This window comes from Vipera berus (assembly GCF_964194415.1).
Source record: "Vipera berus genome assembly, chromosome: 2".
Taxonomy (NCBI): Eukaryota; Metazoa; Chordata; class Lepidosauria; order Squamata; family Viperidae; genus Vipera; species Vipera berus.
The window spans coordinates 232922829-232944693 of NC_138203.1; the positions used below are offsets into that span (position 1 = coordinate 232922829).

General features: G+C 39.8%; 1 protein-coding gene across 3 annotated transcripts in view; it reads left to right on the forward strand.

The window, feature by feature from the left end:
* Positions 1-6079: 6079 nt before the first annotated feature.
* Positions 6080-21865, forward strand: part of CCDC66 (coiled-coil domain containing 66) — a 41519-nt gene continuing 25733 nt past the window's right edge. For 2 of the 3 annotated variants that reach the window (XM_081320016.1, XM_081320017.1), the window contains exons 1-5: positions 9768-9950; positions 14145-14170; positions 15941-16382; positions 17374-17524; positions 19304-19404. In XM_081320016.1, the coding sequence (XP_081176142.1) occupies positions 9815-9950; positions 14145-14170; positions 15941-16382; positions 17374-17524; positions 19304-19404 (856 nt within the window). In that variant the 5' untranslated portion in view covers positions 9768-9814. Of the gene's footprint in view, positions 6179-9767; positions 9951-14144; positions 14171-15940; positions 16383-17373; positions 17525-19303; positions 19405-21865 lie in introns of those variants that run through there. The other variant, XM_081320015.1, reaches the window with a different exon arrangement.

Below are 21865 nucleotides of genomic sequence, written 5' to 3' on the forward strand. Positions count from 1 at the left end.
ACAATAGAGAATGATAAAGTACAAATATAAACACGTGTAATAAAATCAAAATGCAAAACCCAAGTTACCATGATTTTCACTCCTGATTTTCAATCAGAGACTGAAAAACCTGGTTCTTAGAGACTTTTGGAAGGCCAAGAGGACTTGTGGTTGATTGGCTCTCTGCAGACATGGCAGGTGCTGGCAACTATTGAGAAAGACAGTATGAAATCTGTTCACCAAAAATTCTACAACTTCTCATAAATTTATAAGGTAATTAGGCTAATTATTCCACTGCATCTTGCAAAGAAGCATTTTTCTTACTGTTTCTATCTTTTGAGGGTAATTCCTGCTCAAAAGTCAATTTAAAAATTAATTAGTAGAGAGAACTTTCCAAATTAATTCCAAATAGGCTCTGTGGTGATATGTCACTTATTAAAAATAAGAACAATGCTTAAAATACACTCTAAAAGAGATGGTTGTTTCTTCCTACTTACATAATATATAAAGAAAATACATGGACATTTAAAGAGTTAACAGTTAGGAGCAGAAAAAGAGCTAATTATGGGAAATTTTCAGCCCACCTAGTGTTGCACATAATGAGCACTAATCTTGGAAGGCAAAACCCCCCGTCTCTTTTAATGAGATATTTGCGATTTAGCCAAATAGTTGCAACCAATTTGCAATTTGTATAAATGAAACAGATGTTGTCGGATAAAATGTACAATGTGGATCTGAACTCATATGGTGAGTACCTATGCATCAATATACACAGATTCCAGTTTTGTTGCATTCAAACTAACACAAATTCTTCCAATTTGAACTATGGAAAGTAAAAGTAAGGCCTACATCTGGCAAAGAAGAAATGGCACATTGTAGAAAACGAGTAAGAAGTTAACATTTATGGAGAAATGCAAGAAGTATTATAAGAAAGAAAGGAGTAAAATTAAAACAGGTTGTTAAGATATTAGAATCTGCAGCAAAGGGAAAGAGGGTCAGACTGACAAAAGAAGCATGCACTGTTGCAATGTAACCCCATTCTGATGGCACCTCAGGATGATGCTAGAAGTTCCTAGAAGAGAAAAAGTTACATACGTTTATTAGGCACCTTCCTGAGGGAGCCAGGAAAATCTATCTGATTTGGCTTACCCAGAGAGCTTCAAACTTTAACTGGAAGAGGATCGTGGCCAATCTTTAGGATCTTTACGACCTAATCCCAAGCATAAGCCCCAAGACAACCAATCCATCAAGGAAGTAGAGTGGGGTGGAAGGAAGAAAAAATCACATACAAAGTAGATGTGGAAGCAAACTCAGGATCAGCCATAAAGGACTCAGATGCCAATACACTAGTGCTCAGGACAAGAGGAGCAAATAGGGTGAATTTGAGGTCCTAGTACATGACGGCAGGTACGATATAGTTTGCCAATACTGAAATTTGGTGGGATGAATCTCATGAATGGAATGTATTGCTGGAAGGATATAAACTATTCAAAAGAAACAGACCTAACAAAAGAAGAGATGGAGTTGCATTATATGTAAGAAATCACTACATCTCTACAGAATTGCATAAAACCAAGGATGAAAGCCTCCTTGAATGCATTTGGGTTAATATAAAAGGAAAAAAGAATGACATTACCATAGGTGTACACCACAGGTCCCCCAACCAAGCAGAGGAAATAGATGCTTCTGAATATCATCTCGCTTCCCATGATTTAAAGAATGTTTCAGGCCTGCTTGCTTATATAACAGTTTTTGTGTATTTTTGTCAAAGTCACCTTACTTACTTTCCACCAGCCAAAAAGAACCCATTATGTGACAAAAACCTATTTGGATTTCTGTCCAACTTTGGATCAATTCCATTATAAGAGTCTTGGCTTGTAACTAGAGAAGAATATGTTTTGATATCTGGTTTTAGGCTTGGACTACCAGGGCATGGAAAATAAAAGAAAAAGGCTGGACAATGGCCATATTGATTAAAAAAAACTAGGCCAGAAGGACACAAAATTAAATCTTAATATTAATTCACCTGTTTTCTTAGCCATTAAATTTCAGTAAAAAAAATTCTGAGATCCAAATGTTAAATATTTACATCACTCCAAAAATGTCTATTAATTACTCTTTTGATATATCGATGAATTTAGAAAAAAAAATCCTGAGATCATTCTGACAATTCCTAAGGTTATTGTAATGTTAGAATGGGACCATGCAAGATCATATTAATGCCAACAATACAGTATATCAAAATAATTCTCCATAGTATTACCTTTATGATTCTTTAGAAACAAGAAAAGGTTTACTGCTGTCCACCCTAGTACACAAAGGCAACTTGCAAACTTAAGGAGGAAAAGACCAAAGCTTTGTTTATCCCTTTCTTATCAGAAGGGTAAAACAAGCATATCTTAGGTTATATCTGTGTCTTCATAACAATGGCTTTCTTTTCTCTTGACAGATTTATGTAAAAGAGAATAGTGACCCATCTACCAGTTCTGTAACTTTTTATGGGGATTCAGACCTCAGACCCCATAATTCAGATGATTGGTAGTCTTTACTTTATTCAGAGGCATACTAGAATGATAAAATGGGCCAGAGTGGAAACTGAAGCATTATTTAAATATAAGAATACTGAGGAAGCCCCAACTCTTGGCAGTCATAGTTACTTCACCTGAGAAAGGTCTTGATTCTGTTCTTATAGTCTCTGAAAAATTGGGACAGAATTAAGAACATTTGAACTACTGAAAAAGATTCCCCCAATAGGTTGCAGTTAATAGCTTTATTGGGACAGCTTACATCCTGTGACAATATCTGTTAACATCATCAAACATCCACATCTACCTATCCCAGGTCCTTGAGAAGGACTTGATAGATGGACAAAAATGTCAAATCTAGTCTGAACATCTGGCTGACCATGCAACAAACCATAATAAGGGTGATCTATCTAATTACAAACCAATTAGTCTGATTGATGTCACATATCTTTTGCATAATATTCAAGCCTAGGCAATTGAAAAGAGTTTATTAGTGAAAGAACAATCCTGTTTTAGACCTCACCAGTCTACTATTAACTGTTTCATTTTATGTTATTGTGTAGAAAACTACAATTAAGGACTTAATTGTTTACAACTTCCACAGACTTTGGCACTGGCATTGACTCAATAAACGGAGACATACTCTAAAAAAAATGTTGCCCTTTACATGGAACCTAGATTCTGTATCTGTCCAAGGTCTGAAATTCAGACTCTTATTTACAGGTATGTATATCCATGCAAGGCTCCCTAAATAGGAAATTTTGCCCCTCCCCTCACAGAAAGAGATTGAAGAAGAGATTTTAAGAGTACTGTACCTTGTTTGCATAATACAGTAACACAGCGATGGTTTCCAACCCCAGACTGTTTTCAATGTTTAGAGGAGCAAACAGCATGCTCTCTTGAAATTTCTCTCCAATCTTTCTGCTCTGTAAGAAGGGGGGGGAAAGAAAAAAATAAACACAGGTCAGGCACAGGACAAGGCATACTGACCATAATGGTGATCATATGACTGAGGGAACACTGCAATGGTGATAAATATTTATAAATGGGCCATAAATGGGTTATTGTTTTCAGCACTGTCATAACTTTGAATGGTTGCTGCATAAATGGTCAGCAAGTGAAGATTACCTACAGTTTTGCAGAGAACATACTTGCATATCATTAGAACCATTTCCTTTATATCAAGGGTCCCCAGCCCCCAGTTCGTGGACTAGTACTGATCTGCAGCCAGCTGGGAACTGGGCCACACAAGTAGCAGATATGCTTGCAAAGCTCCATTTGCATATGTGCAGGATTAGGTTGTGTTCCTTCCCCCCCTCCCCCCCCCTGCTGCTGCTAGTCCACAAAGCCACAAAGGTTTGTGGAGTGCTGCTTTATATCAAAGACCATACAGGAGAGAATAGAACTTGATGGTTATTTTTCATCTCTAGAATCATCAATGTGCTCCTTTAGGAAACAAGGCTGCTAGAGGGAACTAGATGCTATGGGCTACCTTTTGAAAATCTTCCAAATAGAAGAGTCTCCACTGCTATGCCTCTCCTACTTTATTGTACTTTAATGGCACTGGGGCTAAAAACTGGACAGTGAAGATATGTCAGAACCACTGCAAATCTACAATATTCTGCATCTTCTCATTGCTGTTTTATGACTCCATACAAAGCTGGAAACTATGTCAATCCCAAAATTGAATGCGGTATATATATCTTCCCATTGGCTGGAGAAAAAGGAGACAAATTCATTTCTTTCACAAATGCAACTTTACACACCCACACAATCACACATACACATATATTGCAGGATATTACTTCCTTTATTTTAAATTTTCCCTATATTTAGCTGCCTGGTTATCAGGGGCTATTAAGTTAAACATGCATCCAAAAAATCTGAAATATTGTTACTATTGTATTGTTCTTCGTTAAGCTATAGAATAAATACCAAAACTTGATTATTCTGCCATCTACTGATTGAAATCATGTTTATAAGAAACTAGTATCTTACTATTAGGCAAATAAAAGAAAGGTCTGTTCTTGAACTAACATTTTTTCAAGTGTATTTTAGTTATTAATACTGTATTCTTTGTAAAGTAGAATTAGGGGTATTGAAATCAAGATGTTGGGCTAGAATGGAAGAGACATAAATTTCTACATGAAACTCACTGATTGACCCTTATCTCACAGGTGATTGTGAAGGGAATAATGAGAGATCCCTGTACAAACCACACTGAGCCTGACTGCCTAGAAGAAATGTAGAATATTGTATAAATCTAATAAGTAACTAAGTCAATCGGTCATTCAATCAATGTCTGTGGATTTTACATTTTATTTCTGCAGTGTGGACTAGGAGCAAAACACCCTTCATAAAGCCTCCTTGAAATTGAGCTAAACTGCTGAGATTTCATGGAGATTTCCCTGTAATTTTCTTGACATTACCTGGTTTGTCTCCCCTCCAAGTTCTAACTATAGTCTATCCCGCTTAGTGTTTTTTTTAGATCAGCCAAGATCAGTCATAAGCAATACAGCCACACTAGTTCAATCACATTTTCAATCACTGGGCATTTTAAAGTAAGGCAGAAAAGCCAAACACTGGTTAAGATGCCTTAAAAATAATAAAGGTGGGATACAAATATATAAATAAAAATGTTTATCAGAGAAACTGCTTTACTGTAATCAGTTCACAGAGCATGAAAACATATTAATTCTTCAAAGTTTGCTGTTTGCATTCTTTCCCACCCAGTGAAGTGAGCTTAGGATTCTATATACCTGTCTTTAGGCATGACAACGCTTGGGAATCTGAAAAGAAATGGGTCAAAATTGCTGTGGGGGAGAAACCAGCAAAATAAAATTCAAGTTGGAAAATGGGCCCAATCCAGCCAGAGGGGGAAAAAAACTCCTAAAACAATATGCCCAGTACTTTCTACTGGAAAATCATTTGTCCTGCCGTTTGGAACCTTGCTGATTTTTCCACTCTAAGACTGCGCTTCCTCCTTCAGAGTCATGTGACCAATCTTAGAACTATCATTAAGAGATGGGAAACAATGCCACAACAATTCCAGAATCTGTTCTCTGAATCTTTTCTGTATTTGTTCCAACACCTACTAGTCAGGCCTTTCTTTTTTTTTTAAGTCATGATGTAATTCCTCCATGTCCCACAGCCAAACCACAGAAATGAAATTTCTCTGATGATGGTCCAAATTAGCCTTCCCCTATTTGAGCGTTTGCTGATTGTGAACTTCCAAAATTGCTAGCTGGGGAGTTCTGGGAGTTGAAGTCCATACGTCTTAAAGTTGCTGAGATTGAGAAACAGGGTTCTGAAGCAACTCTGATGCATAAAGGATCCTTAGAAAAGAAAAAGAAAAAAAAACAGGAACGCTCAGCGCTTCTTTGCCTCCGCTTCGGAAAAGTGTGCCCGGAAGCGTCTGGACTACAACTCCCACAATGCTTCGTAGGCGGGGAGCTCTACTCGATAAGTGAGAGCGGAGCTCATTGGTGAAAGAATCAGGGCAGTTGCAGGCCTATCAGCTCGTCTTTCATTGTGCGGTGGCAGCAACCGACATACACACATTAAGGCGAGAGCCGCCCAGCGTGCTCTTCGTGCACCTCTTGCTGCTGCCGCTGCCGCTGCCCACCGTTCGCCCTTGCAGACGGGCTCTTCCGCGGAGCAGCCATGAATCTGGGGTAAGGAAGCGAAGCCCTGCCGCGATCCCAGGGCGGCGAGACGTTCTTGGGTGATCTCGTCCTTTCGAATGAGAGCTGGCAGGGGGCGAAATCCTCTGCCCTCCAGCCGGAGCGAGCTCCACGAAGCCACTGGGATCATTCCTGTTGAAGCCTGATGTGGCTTTTCCAGGAGTTGCGAGAGCTGCTCCTGCATAGTTATGCCCGCCTGGGGCCCCGTCCCTTTCGCGTGGCAAGTACTGGGCTGGCTTTATGGTGCAGTCTTTTATCCATCTTGCAAACAACGCGGTGCTAGTGATGTTGAGGCTTGGCTGGGGCTGTGCTAGGTAGGCATGCCGGCTGTCCTAGTCCACTCCAGAAGCTGGACAGCTTCAGCTGCGGGTTTTCTGTTAGATGTTTTGTGCCAGCCATGGCAGTTCCCCAAAAAGGTCATCAGATGGGAGCAAAGAGGCTTCTTTGCTCCCACTGGTGGGTCAGGGGTCCCCAGCCCCTGCAGCCCCATTGGCGAGAGAGTTTTATGGTAAGGGAGGGGCTGAGGCCCCCATAAATACTTCTGCTCAGGGGCTGCTCCCTGCTATGCTATGCTGTGCTTGCTTGCTCTCTCTTTGTTCTCCCTTCTGCTAGCTTACAATCCAGGCATGGAGGCCTCCATGCCAGGAAACTCTTTCTATTTACTTTATCGTTAAATAAAGCTTCATATGATTGCATCTCTGGTTCTGCCTTTTCACTTGGAAGCACCTTAACTGAGACCATCTCACAAGTTGGTAGCAGAGGATGGTTTCTGTATGTTGCGTTCAAGCCACAAGAGTGGACTGCGACGTTTTTGATAACCCCCAGATATTTGGAAATAAATCTTATTGAGTACTGACGAGAGTCATATAAACTAGAATTCATGAATTTCATTTTTATTATCAGCCCGGTGAATTCATGTCATTCTTTTTATTAGGAAAAAAAAACACTCGAAAGGCAAATCACATTCCAAAGAAAACAATTGCTCTATTTAACAACCGCAAAATATTGGTGCGAGGAAAGGGCTGGGTAAAGAACTCTATTCGGTAGGCTTTATTAGAGATGTTAGCAGGAGTTTCATGAATGTGGAGAAGACCACAGGTCTGGCTGTGAACAATTGCATTCACCAGATTACATCACATTCAACAGAATTCCTTACCAGTATTAAATGTGGGAGAATATCCACATGGAACCTCCTAGCTACCAACTATCAACATATTCTTTTTGAAAATGGAAAAATATTTAGAACATTCGTATTAAAAATATTAACAGTTGCAAAATGCTATCTAGACCATTTGTGCATGAATGAGGCAGGTCATTGTCCTGTAATATACTTGTGTACAAGCATGAAAGCAGAAGAGTTTTGTAGATGTTTTCCAAGGAACAAAGAAGGTATTCTGTGTGCAACTTTCAGATGTTATTAAGTCCAATATCACATTTGTCTCTTCAAGCTTGATAAGGCACTTTTCCCTAATTTGATTATTGGAGAAATACTTTATTAGATTAGGAACTGGCAGATGACATTTGTGCCTTTGTAACTTATGATTATTGTTCAAATATAGCAGTGTGTGGTTAAAGGCTGTGGCTTCCTTCCTTGCAGCAAGTAATTATTTGGAGCAGGGGATTATTTGGTTGTAGATTGCTTTAGATTTGCCAGCATAATTCAGGTCATGTTTAACTGTGTTCCTTTTGTGACTCAACAAATAAAATGTGCAAAAATGGATATCCAATCTGTTATTCATAGCCACTATTTAGCAGCTCATTTCTGTTTCACCCCTATGTTTCTCTGTATTGGGAGAGCTGTTATTTGAAATAGCTATAAGGTTTTATAATAATGATGACTGAAGCCTTCTTTCCCCTACTCTGCAGATTTACAATTATATGCAGAGGCTTTATTCTGCAAAAGGAAAGATAAGAGAAAGCTATGTTTACATATGCTAAGCTAGGAAGTTTTAGCTGCAGTTTGTTAAACAAATAAAGCTATGTTTTAATATAGTGTGTAAACACAGCAACAATTCCACAGTGAACCATGGAGACCAAATGTGCTCTGAGCTTAATTGTTGCTGCTTTTCTAAACTAGTCAGTCTAAAGTTCTAAAATCAGCTGTGAATAAGTATTTCAAAACTTATGTTTTCTTTCCTTTCCCCATCCCTATGTGGAAGATTTTTTTTTAAAGGCCCTGTGATACAGTCTGGAAGTAGACATATACAGCATAAGTGATGTTTTTCCTAGTTCTCATCCCAGGAGAATAGAAACAGCTAAGGATCAGAGGTTTATGCCATTTTCAAGCGCCTTAGTGAAATAGCTTTTGGAAAGCTTGGTTCTTTTATAGCTTCCATGAACTTTTAAGACTAAATTAGTTAGCAGCATAGTCCCAGTGCAAATACAAGTTAGCAATCTGTTTTCTGATAGCAGAATGGTTACTACAACTTTTATTTGATAATCAGGGTTTATTATTGGTTATTTTAGTATCCTGTCTTGTTGGCATTTTAGTTATAGTAATGTATATATTGTAATATGCATAGTGAGGTTAGATCTGATTTTAAAAGTATGCAATCACCAAAAGCAGAAGATGTTTCTAATTTACAAAGATGCTTCCCGCTTCGTAGCCAGGTAAGCCTATTCCTGCTAGTCAGGTTGTACATGCTAAAGCTGGATCTGAACCATTTCATAAAGATTGCTGCTTCATTTAAGATTATATATATTCAGGAATATAGAAGTGTTTGTGCCTTCCCCTGTTACAGTGATCTTTGTGTGTATGTGTGTCCTTTACCATATACATGCTCAAAGCATTTCCCCCAGTAAGGCAACAACAATAGATTTCAAAAACAAGTTAAAGCTGTCAACTTAAGATGTAAGAAATGTTAGTGAATCAGTGTTGTGTTCTGCATTAAAGAAAAAAAAATCACCATTTTTTCTGTGTATGTATTTGAGAGTAGTAAACAGTTCATTTTTTTTAAAATCCCATTGATATCCCGCCCTTCTTCGAAGACTCAGGGCGGCTTACAATCTAAAGCACAAATCAATGTGCTTAGCAATAGCCTTCATTCTATGTATATGCCTGCTTATTAGGGCTTTCGCCCCCCCCCCCAAGCGGCATTATTACAAAGTCAGCTTATTGCCCCCAACAATCTGGGTCCTCATTTTACCTACCTCAGAAGGATGGAAGGCTGAGTCAACCTTGAGCCTGGTGGGACTCGAACCTGCACTAATTGCAGGCAGCTGGTGTTACTTAAGGAGGCATTAGCCCACTGCTCCACCAAGGCTCTTTCTTCTTTTAGGGATTGAGTTTAAGGTTTCTTCATTTATATTGTCCCAAATGACTTTTTACTCCTGTAAAATAATTTTTTACACTTGTTATCTCTAAAATGACTTTTTAAAAATGGGAAAATCTTATTCTAGTCAGTTTGACTTAAATATAGTGTTAGCTTTTTCTCCCACTAAATTGGATAATTTCCATTCTGTATAATTTATTGTTTTTAGGAAGTTAAGGAAAGAGAGGGAACTCTAACAGTGGAAAGGAGAAAAAGCTAAAATGTGTCAGATTGCATATAGTAATAATTTTTCTTTAAGATCTTTTATTATTTTGTACAAACACAGAAGTAGGCTTTATTGTTTTATTTAAAAACTATGTTCCATAATTTTTCCAAGCTGATTACAATTATAGAAACAGTTCACCTTTTTTTCTTTTTTGATTACAGGGATGGTTTAAAGCTTGAAACTGAAATACTGGATGGAAAACCTAGACTGATAGTGGCTCCTTGTGGTATGATTATTCTTATATATAAAATTAGTCCACATTAATGATTATCACCAGTTTTTGAGTTGCTTCTTTTTTTAAAAAATTAAATTTTTAAACCACTTAGTCATATATATTCTAATTGCTTGGATTATTTTTCTCTGATTACTTCAAAAAACAGTAGTTTTCCCCAACTTAGTTCCCCCACAGATATGCAGACTTCAATCCCCCAAATGCTTAACAATCACCACACTGATACTATGTTTCCCTGAAAGTAAGACCTACCCCCCAAATAGGCCCTAGCTGATTTTTGGGGGTGGGCCTAATATAAGCCCTACCCCAAAAATAAGCCTTAGACTGGGGACGAGGCACACACCTAAAACTCAAGGTAAGGCAGGGTGGTGGGGTGTAGCTGCTCCATATGCCCTGCACCCACTTACCGTTGCAGCCAGGCCTCCCATGAATCGGCATCTGTCTCACCTTGCTGGCCCACTTCTTCAGCCACTTGCCGCCACTCACACGCATCACTCCTGACCTCCATTTTGCCATCAGAGGCCTTCAGGAAATAGCAATAGCACTTAGACTTATATACCAGTTCACAGCCCACTCTGTGGTTTACAGAGTCAGCATATTGCCCCCAACAATCAGGGTCCTCAATTTAGCAACCTCGGAAGGATGGAAGGCTGAGTCAACCTTGAGCCAGTGAGACTTAAACTGCCGAACTGCTGGCAGCCAGCAGTCAGCAGAAGTAACCTGCAATACTGCATTCTAAATGTCTCTGCAACTGAGAATGGAGTTCCAGATTGATTGAATCCATAGCTCAGTTCTTGGCTGCAAAGGCCTTTCCAGAAGGCCTTTGATGGTGAAATGCAGGCCGGGGAGCACCGCGCACATCAAACTGGAGCTCCATTCTCAACCACAGAGGCATTTCCTGAAGGCCTCTGATGGCGAAATGGAGGCCGGGAGCGATGCGCGCAAGTGGCAGTGAGTGGCCACAGAAGAAGTGGGCCAGCTGGGTGGAGCTATTGGTGGCACCGCCGTGAGGTGAGACTGTGAAAAAGACACACACACCCCAAAAATAAGACCTGGTGCCTCTTTTGAAGGCAAAAAAGGGTCTTATTTTCGGGAAAACACAGTAGAAGAGAATATTTGTAGCTCAAGGCTGAACTGTAGGTCCTTGGTGCACTCTGAGTTTAGTGGTTTTCTTGCAGATGTTTCATTAACAGTTGTTACGTACTTTGGTAATGAAACTTCTGCAAGAAAACCACCAAGGTGGTTAGGAGGGCACCAAGAATCCCACAACACCATACCCACTATGAATTCTGAAAATTCAGAATTCATGAACATGGAAGACATTTAAATTGGAAAATGTAGGATCCTTGGTGCTGTCTAAGCATGGAGGTTTTCTTGCAAATATTTCACTACCACACTAGGTAACATCACTGCTAGGACTGATCAGTATTAGCACTGATGATGATACCTAGTTTGGTAATGAAATATCTGCAAGAAAACCTTCAAGCTCAGAAACTGTCAAGTATCCAACATTTCAGTTGTGAGCTACAAATATTATCTTCTAGTTTGGAAAAGATAGATATGTGGTTACATTGAAGAGAGTAGCACAACCACTTGGAATAAACACAAACTTTCTGTGAACATAAGGCAGCTTCAGTCACCATCATTTTTAAGTATCTGTAGATTTAGTAGAACTATCATTTAGTAAATAGTCATAATTTATATCAAAGGTAAGGAAATCATGACCCTGAAACAGTGCAACCTTTGGTTTCCCCCATGCCCTCAACTCATAGCTGCTAATAATTGACAGGGTAGCCCAGACATCATACGACATATGTGAAAACTAGTATTAGTCCCTACAGAGGAATACTTTATATACAGTCATGGCCGAAATTGTTGGCACCCCAGAAATTTTTCCAGAAAATCAAGTATTTCTCACAGAAAAGTATTGCAGGAACACATGTTTTGTTATACACAGGTTTATTCCCTTTGTATGTATTGGAACACAACAAAAAAGGGAGGAAAAAAAGCAAATTGGACATAATGTCAAACAAAACTCCAAAAATGGGCTGGACAAAATTATTGGCACCATTTCAAAATTGTGGATAAACAAGATTGTTTCAAGCATGTGATGCTCCTTTAAACTCACCTGGGGCAAGTAACAGGTGTGGGCAATATAAACATCACACCTGAAAGCAGATAAAAATGAGAGAAGTTCACTTAGTCTTTGCATTGTGTGTCTGTGTGTGCCACACTAAGCATGGACAACAGAAAGAGAAGAGAACTGTCTGAGGACTTGAGAACCAAAATTGTGGAAGTCCATCTCCAGAGATGTCCACAGTGCGCAACATTATCAAGAAGTTTGCAACCCATGGCACTGTAGCTAATCTCCGTGGTCGTGGATGGAAGAGAAAAATTGATGAAAGGTTGCAACGCAGGATAGTCCGGATGGTGGATAAGCAGCCCCAAACAAGTTCCAAAGGAATGCAAGCTGTCCTGCAGGCTCAGGGAGCATCAGTGTCAGCGCAAACTATCCATCGACATTTAAATTAAATTAAATGCTATGGCAGGAGACCCAGGAGGACCCCACTGCTGACATAGAGACATAAAAAAGCAAGATTACAGTTTGCCAAAATGTACTTGAGTAAGCCAAAATCCTTCTGGGAAAACGTCTTGTGGACAGATGAGACCAAGATAGAGCTTTTGGGTAAAGCACATCATTCTACTGTTTACCGAAAATGAAATGAGGCCTACAAAGAAAAGAACACAGTACCTACAGTGAAATATGGTGGAGGTTCAATGATGTTTTTGGGTTGTTTTGCTGCCTCTGGCACTGGGTGCCTTGAATGTGTGCAAGGCATCATGAAATCTGAGGATTACCAAAGGTTTTTGGGTCGCACTGTAGAGCCCAGTGTCAGAAAGCTGGGTTTGTGTCTGAGATCTTGGGTCTTCCAGCAGGACAATGACCCCAAACATATGTCAAAAAGCACCCAGAAATGGATGGCAAGAAAGCGCTGGAGAGTTCTGAAGTGGCCAGCAATGAGTCCAGATCTGAATCCCATTGAACACCTGTGGAGAGTTCTTAAAATTGCTATTGGGAAAAGGCGCCCTTCCAATAAGAGAGTCCTGGAGCAGTTTGCAATGGAAGAGTGGTCCAAAATTCCGGGTGAGAGGTGTAAGAAGCTTATTGATGGTTATAGGAAGCGACTGATTTCAGTTATTTTTTCCAAAGGGTGTGCAACCAAATGTTAAGGGTGCCAATAATTTTGTCCAGCCCATTTTTGGAGTTTTGTTTGACATTATGTCCAATTTGCTTTTTTTCCTCCCTTTTTGGTTGTGTTCCAATACACACAAAGGGAATAAACCTGTGTATAGCAAAACATGTGTTCCTGCAATACTTTTCTGTGAGAAATACTTGATTTTCTGGAAAAATTTCTGGGGTGCCAACAATTTCGGCCATGACTGTAAGTATAAAAACTGTCTGATTTACAGAAATTTAGGAACAGAAGCTTCATATTTCAACTTATGTATGATTGGGATTAAGATGTAAATCCTTTTTTTAAAAAAAATTTGGAGCTGCCCCACTCCCTTTGACTTTAATTGGTTTGAGCATGTTTCCACTTTAATGAAAAGTCTTAAGAATAAATAACAGTAATAGAGAAATAGGAAATTTGATACATATAGCATACAAGTGGTTCTTGACTTATGACCATAATGAACCCTGCCCTTTGCAGTTGTAAGTCAGGTTGGTTGTTAAGTGTGCCATCACAATGAATTTTTTTCTGGTGGTTGTTAAGCAAATCTGCTGTTGTTCAGAGAGCACTGTATCATTAAGAGAAGCCATTGTTCGCTTTGGGTTTTGTTTTTTTTGCCAAAAACTTAAAGTAAACACCAGTTTTCAGCAAAAATGTCATAAATTGGGGTCTTGTGACCATGAGACGTTGCAGATAGCTTAAATGCAATCCTGTGACCGCAGGGAGGTGTTCACTAGAAATATGGACCTGGGAGATAAGTAGAGGGGCTCTGTCAGAACTTCGATCAGTTGCAAGTCAAGGCTTACCTCTATTTATGGATGGATGGATGGATAAAGACTGCTTCCTATTCACTTCAAGCTTTCTTAGTGCCACTGGGATTTTGCCAGCCAAGTTGAGAATATAAAGTAAAATTATTCTGGACCTTATTCTAATGCTATTTTTTCCCCTTTCATAGTAAGTAAGTTGAAACCAAGCATAAGGGTAAGTCTTAAATCCTGCTTATAATATTGAAGGTATGAAATTTTATTGCTTTGATTGAAAAATAATTGTAGCTGTATGTGTTGAAGTTTCGTTGTATTAGGAAATTTTCTAATTTAAGAAAAAGTGGTCAGCAACATGTTAAATCTCATTTTTGCCTTTAAAGCCCTAAAAGATCTGAACCCATGGTTTTTTAAGACCTGTGTCTTCTTATAAAAATCTACTAGCTACTATCTTCCTTATTTCTTTGGATTTTCAGGGCAAGATGTAGGATTTAGCTATTTAGATACCCAAATGATTCCTTCGCTCAGTGATTGCAATGCCGACATTCCCAGTTGAGTCATTAAGTTATCTCCTGGGTCACTAAGTAGACAGAGCAAAACAGCTGCTTTCCAATTTCAGCTCTGTGCATGGAAGGGAATGACTGCAGAAATGGAGCTCAGACTTATTTCATTTTGTTTCTACCAGGCTCCTTTTAATTTTGTATTCCATTTTTATATGGTTTCTATATTTTATGCTTTTAACTATGCACCATTCAGAGTCAAATAAATAAAAACTGAGCTCTGTTTCTGTAGCCCACTGAAAGACTTCCTCCTCCCTTGCAAGCAGCCCTTCCACTCTTGAAGAATTGCTTGTGTGGGGTGGAGGATATCAACTCCAAACTTAAGGTTTGAGACTCACTTCCGGCTGACATTCCCACCTGGCAAACAGTCCTTTTGTTCTTGAATAGTTGGCTGTCAGGACGGAATCTCAGCTTTCTGTCAGGCAGCAGCAGCTTACAGCCTTCAGCATTGACTTTCTGGGGAAGCCTGCAGAACACAGAAGATGGCAGATGGCAATCATATGCAGGTTGCCAAGTACCCAGATCTTGATCATGTGATCACAGGGTGGGTGGCCAGAAGTGCTTTACATCCATTCTGTGTCTAGACCATGGATGATCATAAATTGATGACTACATGTAAAGACATGGCAGTGTCCTGCAAATTGCATAGGATGCAAAGCAAATTAAGCATACAAATAAGAGCTCTGTTGCTCATCCAAACATGCTCAGGAAAAGGTAGTTTTGTCTTTCCCATAAGTACTTTTTCAATGCCATTTAAAGAGAGAGTATAAAATAAGGGACGCAGTGGCTCAGTGGGTTGGGACACTGAGCTTGTCGATCAGAAGGTCGGCAGTTTGGCGGATCAAATCCCGAGTGCTGCGTAACAGAGTGAGCGCCTGTTACTCGTCCCAGCTTCTGCCCACCTAGCAGTTCGAAAGCACGTAAAAATGCAAGTAGAAAAATAGGGACCACTCCGGTGGGAAGGTAACAGCGTTCCGTGCGCCTTTGGCGTCTAGTCATGCCGGCCACATGACCACGGAGACGTCCTCGGACAAGCGCTGGCTCTTCGGCTTTGAAACGGAGATGAGCACCGGCCCCTAGAGTCGGAAACGACTAGCACGCATGTGCGGGGGAACCTTTACCTTTACCTATAAAATCTGGAGTTTAAATAAAATAGTTGTTCTCTGAATTGGTATACATGTAATCTAAAACAAGATTGGAATGAAATCTGCTGTTCGGTATGCATTATTTTATTGAAGGTTTTTTTGGTAGAGGTTGAGGTAGGAATCTATTTGCATTAAATTTATTTTGCAAACGTCCTGTTTCTTTGGTTGGGGAACTAAAACATTTGTACAGCTTAAAACAAATTCCTGGAGGAAATAATAATAGTAATAAAAGTACTATTACAGTGTTAAGGGCTGTGCAATAAACAAACTGTCTCTGTTCCATAGATATGTAATAAAAACAAGATTTTAAAATACACGTCAAGATCAAAACCAAACGGGCATATTCTGAAATCAGTGCAAACATCCTGTGAGAAGAATGAATGCTTAACAAAACAGAAAACCGGATCAAGACTTTCAGTGACCAAAGCTAGTAAACATCCTGAAACTGTGATGATTACCAAGAATTTATCAAAAGGACCCTGTAATAAAGATGATCCTTTTATAATGCAAAAAGACAATACAAGTTCAAAGCCAGATAATGTCAGAAATTCAGTTAAGAAACCTTTGGCATCCAACAAGAAATTTAAGAAGCATTCTCTTTCTGTTGAGGATCTAAGGGACAATTTGGTATGTTTAACACAAGAGCAGCTGGAGCAGATTTTAATGGCAGTAAAAGAAGGAACCCAAGGAGCCACTCAGGTTCTGGATGAAAAGAAAGGAGAAACAAGTAAGATATTTATTTTCTTTACCCTTCATAGTAAGGCACATTCATGCCTTCCTCTTAGCATTGCAAATCAAGAGAGACAAAGCAAAGCAAACAAACAAAAAGTTTACATGGTAAATTAATTTCTTTCAAATATCTTACGGTGACTTTGCTGAATTAATTAACTGGGTTAATTAAGCTATGTTAAGCTGCAAGAGTAAAAATATTAAATTCAATTGCTAACATGTTTTCACCAATGATAGTTTTTACATAGCTATAATTAATTCTTCCTTGTTCTTTTATTTATATACAAGGTAGGCACTATTTCTCTGCAAGAGCCCACATTATAACAATTATGTTGCATGACTGCAGTATTAAAATACTTTGGCCTTTTTTTATTTTGATGAATTTTAGATTATGCGGGTTTACAAAATTAGAGGTTTGATATGCCTGTTTTAAGGTCTAAATCATTATATCACGCTGTCTCAAATTGCCATTTTGTTGTTAAATTTGTTGTTAAATTTTAGCAATAGCCATTGGCACCACACAAATATGTTATGGCAGAAGGCACAGTTGGTTTAACGAGAAGGTTTCAGTTGCCAAACAGCTGTGACATTGTATATGGTTTTTAGATTGTTTTGATGTGTGGCACTTTATAAACTGATTCAAGATGCTTTTTATACTAAGTAGAGTAAAATAATACCACAATAATAAAAAAAAAACTTCATGCATACCGATGGAAACCATAATATTCAAAAATGCTTTTGAAAAAGAGTGCTCAAAAATGACTAGGGTCTGAAGCGTCTTGACTTCTTCCAATCCAAAATGTTTATTCACATTTCATTCACGGATTGGTCACAATTTTAATTTTAAACATGTAATCCATTAGGAGAACTAAAACAAAGGATGGTGCAATTTTAAAGCTTCTGTTACTACTTCATTGCAGCAAAAACAAGGAGAAATCTACTGCTTCTGCTGCTGAACTAATATTAAATCCTCTTTTTTTTTCATTCAGACACCAAAACTCTTGATAATCAGACTTCAGAAGAACATGTAATGGGATTGCTTCAGAAAATTGGTGATGCTCCATCTCTTTCAAGTGAAAATAGTTTCTGTTCAAAAAACCCCCAAGGAATCTCTAGACATGCTGAACAGAAAATAATAATGTAGGTAGATCTTACCAGTCAAAAATCCAGATGAGTTTAAATTTTGGTTTGGGATGCTCTTGATAAAAATATTCATTAGCATAAGGATGAATGGAGAAAAGACCCTTGTGTATTGACCCTTGTGTATTGTGTATCAGGGTAGGTACCTTTCCACTACTGAGCCAGTAGGCACATTGGGCATTTTGCAGGCTCTCAGAAAGTGGCTGCCATGTGGGACATTATCAGATTTTTTTTCTCTTTTTTTTTCTCCCATTTCAGACAGGACAACAATTGCTTCCTGGTGTAATTTTTTTTTAAGAATCCATGGGAGGGCCCCAGGAATTTGGTTGGAAATAAAGGTGACATTAGTGGATTTTATTTAACAGCATGACAACTTCTTGTTTATTTTTCATAACGAAAATATTTTAAAATTAGATAAGATAGAAAACTTGTCAGGTACCAGAAGAGAGAGAGATACATGTCCCTTGATACTGTGGGCGTCATTTTACCTATCTGCACTACAGTATATAATATGTAGAACTAGTTCACTGTAGTAGTTAGGTGTTGACCTAGAAAGTGGGAGACCATGAGTTCTAGTTCCGCCTTAGGCATAAAGCCAACCGGTGACCTAAGCTAGTCCCTCTCCTTCAGCCCTAGGAAGGAGGCAAGGGCAAACCACTTCTGAAAGGGACATGTCTATTTAGGCCAGCGGTGTCAAACTGCTGGCACGTGGGGCGGACGTGTCATCCGGAAGCCACGCCCACCCCATTGCCGGCAATGGCAAAACCGCCCCGATATGTTGCATGATGTCACGTGACATTGTGAGTTTGACAGGTCTGATCTAGGCAGTCGCCAAGAGTTAAGACTGAGTTGAGAGCACCAGAAATTAACAACTATATAGCATGCATCTTTACAGAATTATATAGGGACATGCACATGAAAAATCAGGGACTGGCCTGATTCACACTGAGCCAGGAGTTAGACTCAGGAGCTTGAACAAGCCAACTTCATCTAATTTATAAATACTTCATCTAATTTATAAATAATGGCTCAAGCAAAACTATGCCATAAATAAGTAGACCGTGAGTATTGTAGGTTAACCATACCACTGTTTATATATCATGGTAAAATCAGTTTCAATATAGCATGACAGGAATAGGTTTAGTCTTTTGCAGGAGCGTGCACTATCCCCATCAAGTTCAATTAAATACTCTTTCTTTCCTAATTAACTAGAGCTTTCTATCTGCTTAATTTCAGTAAGCCAGTTTCAGGATTTATAATGTGTAAATGGCTTGTTTGCAGCAGAGTAGCAGTAATGGTAATTATTGTTTCATTAAAACATACCTAAGTGAGTGCAAAAGCTTCCATACCCTTCCAAAGGAAAAGGAAAAGAGGGAGAACACGTAGTCTCAGGAGGCAGCTGGATGGGTTTCTCTTTGTGTATGTTGTACTCAATTATAATACATAAACATGCTTAGTGTGCAGTGGACCTAGAGTGCTTCATGTGCTCAGGTTATCAATGCAAACAACAGTGTTGCTTTAATTTGTCAATTTAATTAATTTAATTTTTAGTCAATGTTTATTTACTTACAGAATGCTTTCAGAATGCAAAAATAGTGAAGAGGACCTTTCTTCCTTGTCCAAAATGAATTGTGTTGTTTGATAAAATTGTAACGAGCAAAATGCTTGGACTTTTTTTCTGGTTATAGTATAGTATAATATAATGTTTGGATTTCTAAATAATATTTATTTTAATATTAGTGGGTGATATGTAAAAATCTGTTAAATTTTCTTCACCAGGAATTCATGGAAACCATCTGACATGTTTAGTACTCTAGGAGAACGAGAGTCGGATAAAACCTTGTTAGATGCTAAGAAATCTCAGTGGAAAAAAGAACTAGGTACTGTGTAATTTGCTATATTTCTAGATTATGCAGTTGATAATTAATTAGCATCTAACCTTAACAAATATTTTGTTTCTGAAATACAGGTGGGTGACCCTGGACGATGTGGACAGGATCATGGGGAAGCTGAGCTCCACCACGTGTTTATTGGACCCGTGCCCCTCCTGGCTGGTTTATGCAGCTCGGGATGGGACACGAGGCTGGATCCAGGCAGTGATAACTGCTTCCTTGAGTGAGGGTAGTTTTCCTGCCGCCTTGAAGGAGGCGGTGGTGAGACCTCTCCTCAAGAAGCCTGCCTTGGATCCAGCTGTATTAAACAACTTTCGTCCGGTCTCCAACCTTCGCTTTCTTGCGAAGGTTGTTGAGAGCGTGATGGCGCATCAGCTCCCGTTGTTCCTGGAGGAAGCTGATTATCTGGACCCGTACCAATCGGGTTTCAGGCCCGGGCACAGCACGGAGACGGCATTGGTCGCTCTGGTGAATTATCTCTGGCAGGCTCGGGACAGGGGCTGCTCCTCTGTCCTAGTCCTATTAGACCTCTCAGCGGCTTTTGATACCATCGACCATGGTATCTTGCTGCAGCGTCTCAGGGGGTTGGGAGTGGGAGGCACTGTTCTTCAGTGGTTCTCCTCCTACCTTCTGAGACGTTTGCAGTCGGTGTTGGCAGGGGGGCAGAGGTCGACCTCGAGGCCTCTCGTTTGTGGAGTTCCTCAGGGGTCGGTCCTCTTGCCTCTCTTGTTCAACATCTATATGAAGCCGCTGGGTGAGATCATTCGTGGTTTTGGGGTTGGGTATCATCAATATGCTGATGATACCCAGCTTTTCATCTCTACCCCAAACCACCCCAGTGATGCCCTCGATGTGATGTTCCGTTGCCTGGAAGCGGTTCGGGTCTGGATGGGGAGGAACACGCTTCGGCTCAACCCTGACAAGACTGAGTGGCTGTGGGTGCCGGCATCTTGGGAAATTCAGATTATTCCATCTCTAACCATGGGGGGTGAGATATTACCCCCCGTAGATAGGGCTCGCAACTTGGGTGTCCTCCTAGACTCACAGCTCTCTTTGGAAGATCATATAGGAGCTGTGACTAGGGGGGCCTTCGCCCAGGTTCACCTGGTGCGCCAGTTGCGGCCATATCTGGACTGAGATGCCTTGCGCACAGTCACTCATGCGCTCGTGACCTCCCATTTGGACTACTGCAATGCTCTCTACATGGGGCTGCCCTTGAGGACTACTCGGAGGCTTCAGCTGGTGGAGAATGCAGCTGTGTGAGTGGTGGTGGGGGTTTCCCAATACTCCCATGTAACACCTCTACTCCGTGAGCTGCATTGGCTTCCGGTTGCCCTCCGGGTAAGATTCAAGGTGCTGGTAATGACCTATAAAGCCCTAAATAGCATGGGTCCGGATTACCTACGGGAGCACCTGCTGCCGGCATCGACTTCCCTTTGTCCAGTGCGCTCCCACAGAGAGGGCCTCCTTAGGGTGCCGTCGGTCAAAGAGTGTTGACTGGCGGCCCCCAGGGGGAGGGCGTTCTCTGTGGGCGCGCCAGACCTTTTGAACCATTTACCGGTGGAGCTCCGGATGGCTCCTGACCTTCGCTCCTTCCGATGTGACCTAAAAACATACTTATTTGAACAAGCCGGCCTGGTGTGATGGGTTTGGAGTTTTTTAATATTTTTTTTTTATTGAAAAGTTTTAACATACAATTTTTCTTTAAAAACCCCCCTCCCCCTCCCTCCTCCCTCCCCCCCTAACCCTCCCCCCTCCCCCCACCCTCCCCCCGACTTCCCAGAGCTAAGTACAAGGTATATATATGAAAAAAGAAAAAACAATCATAAACAACCATATACTAATAACCTTAAACTCTAAAATCCATCACTCTCTGGCTTGGATAGGATAAAACAAACCTTAATAATACTAAATATAAATAAGAAAAAACTAAAAACTAAAATAAAAAAAAAGAAGAAAGGAAAAAAGGCTCATTCAAATGCCACACAAAACTTCTTATCCCTATACTTATCCTGGATAAACTCAATCCATTTTCTCCATTCCATAATATAACGTTCTTGCAAAAAATCTTAGGCCAAAATCTACGCCATCTCTGCCAGGTCAAAAATCTTTGAAGTCACTCTCCTATAATCGGCAGTTCCTCTTTCTTCCATTACTGAGCTATCAAAAGTCTTGCTGCCGTAATTAAATTTCACATGATTAGTGTCCACAACCGTAACGTCCGTAATTATCCCCAACAAAAAAAAAAAAAAATTGCCAACAAAACTTTATCCTTTGCTTGAAAATCTTCTACATATTCCACCAAATTTTTATCCAAAAAGCCTTGATCTTTTTACAAGTCCACCATACATGAAAATATGTAACATCTTCATCTCCACATCTCCAACATTTTGGCTGATAGTCCGGATACATACTTGCAAACTTTTTAGGATCTAAATGCCATCTATAA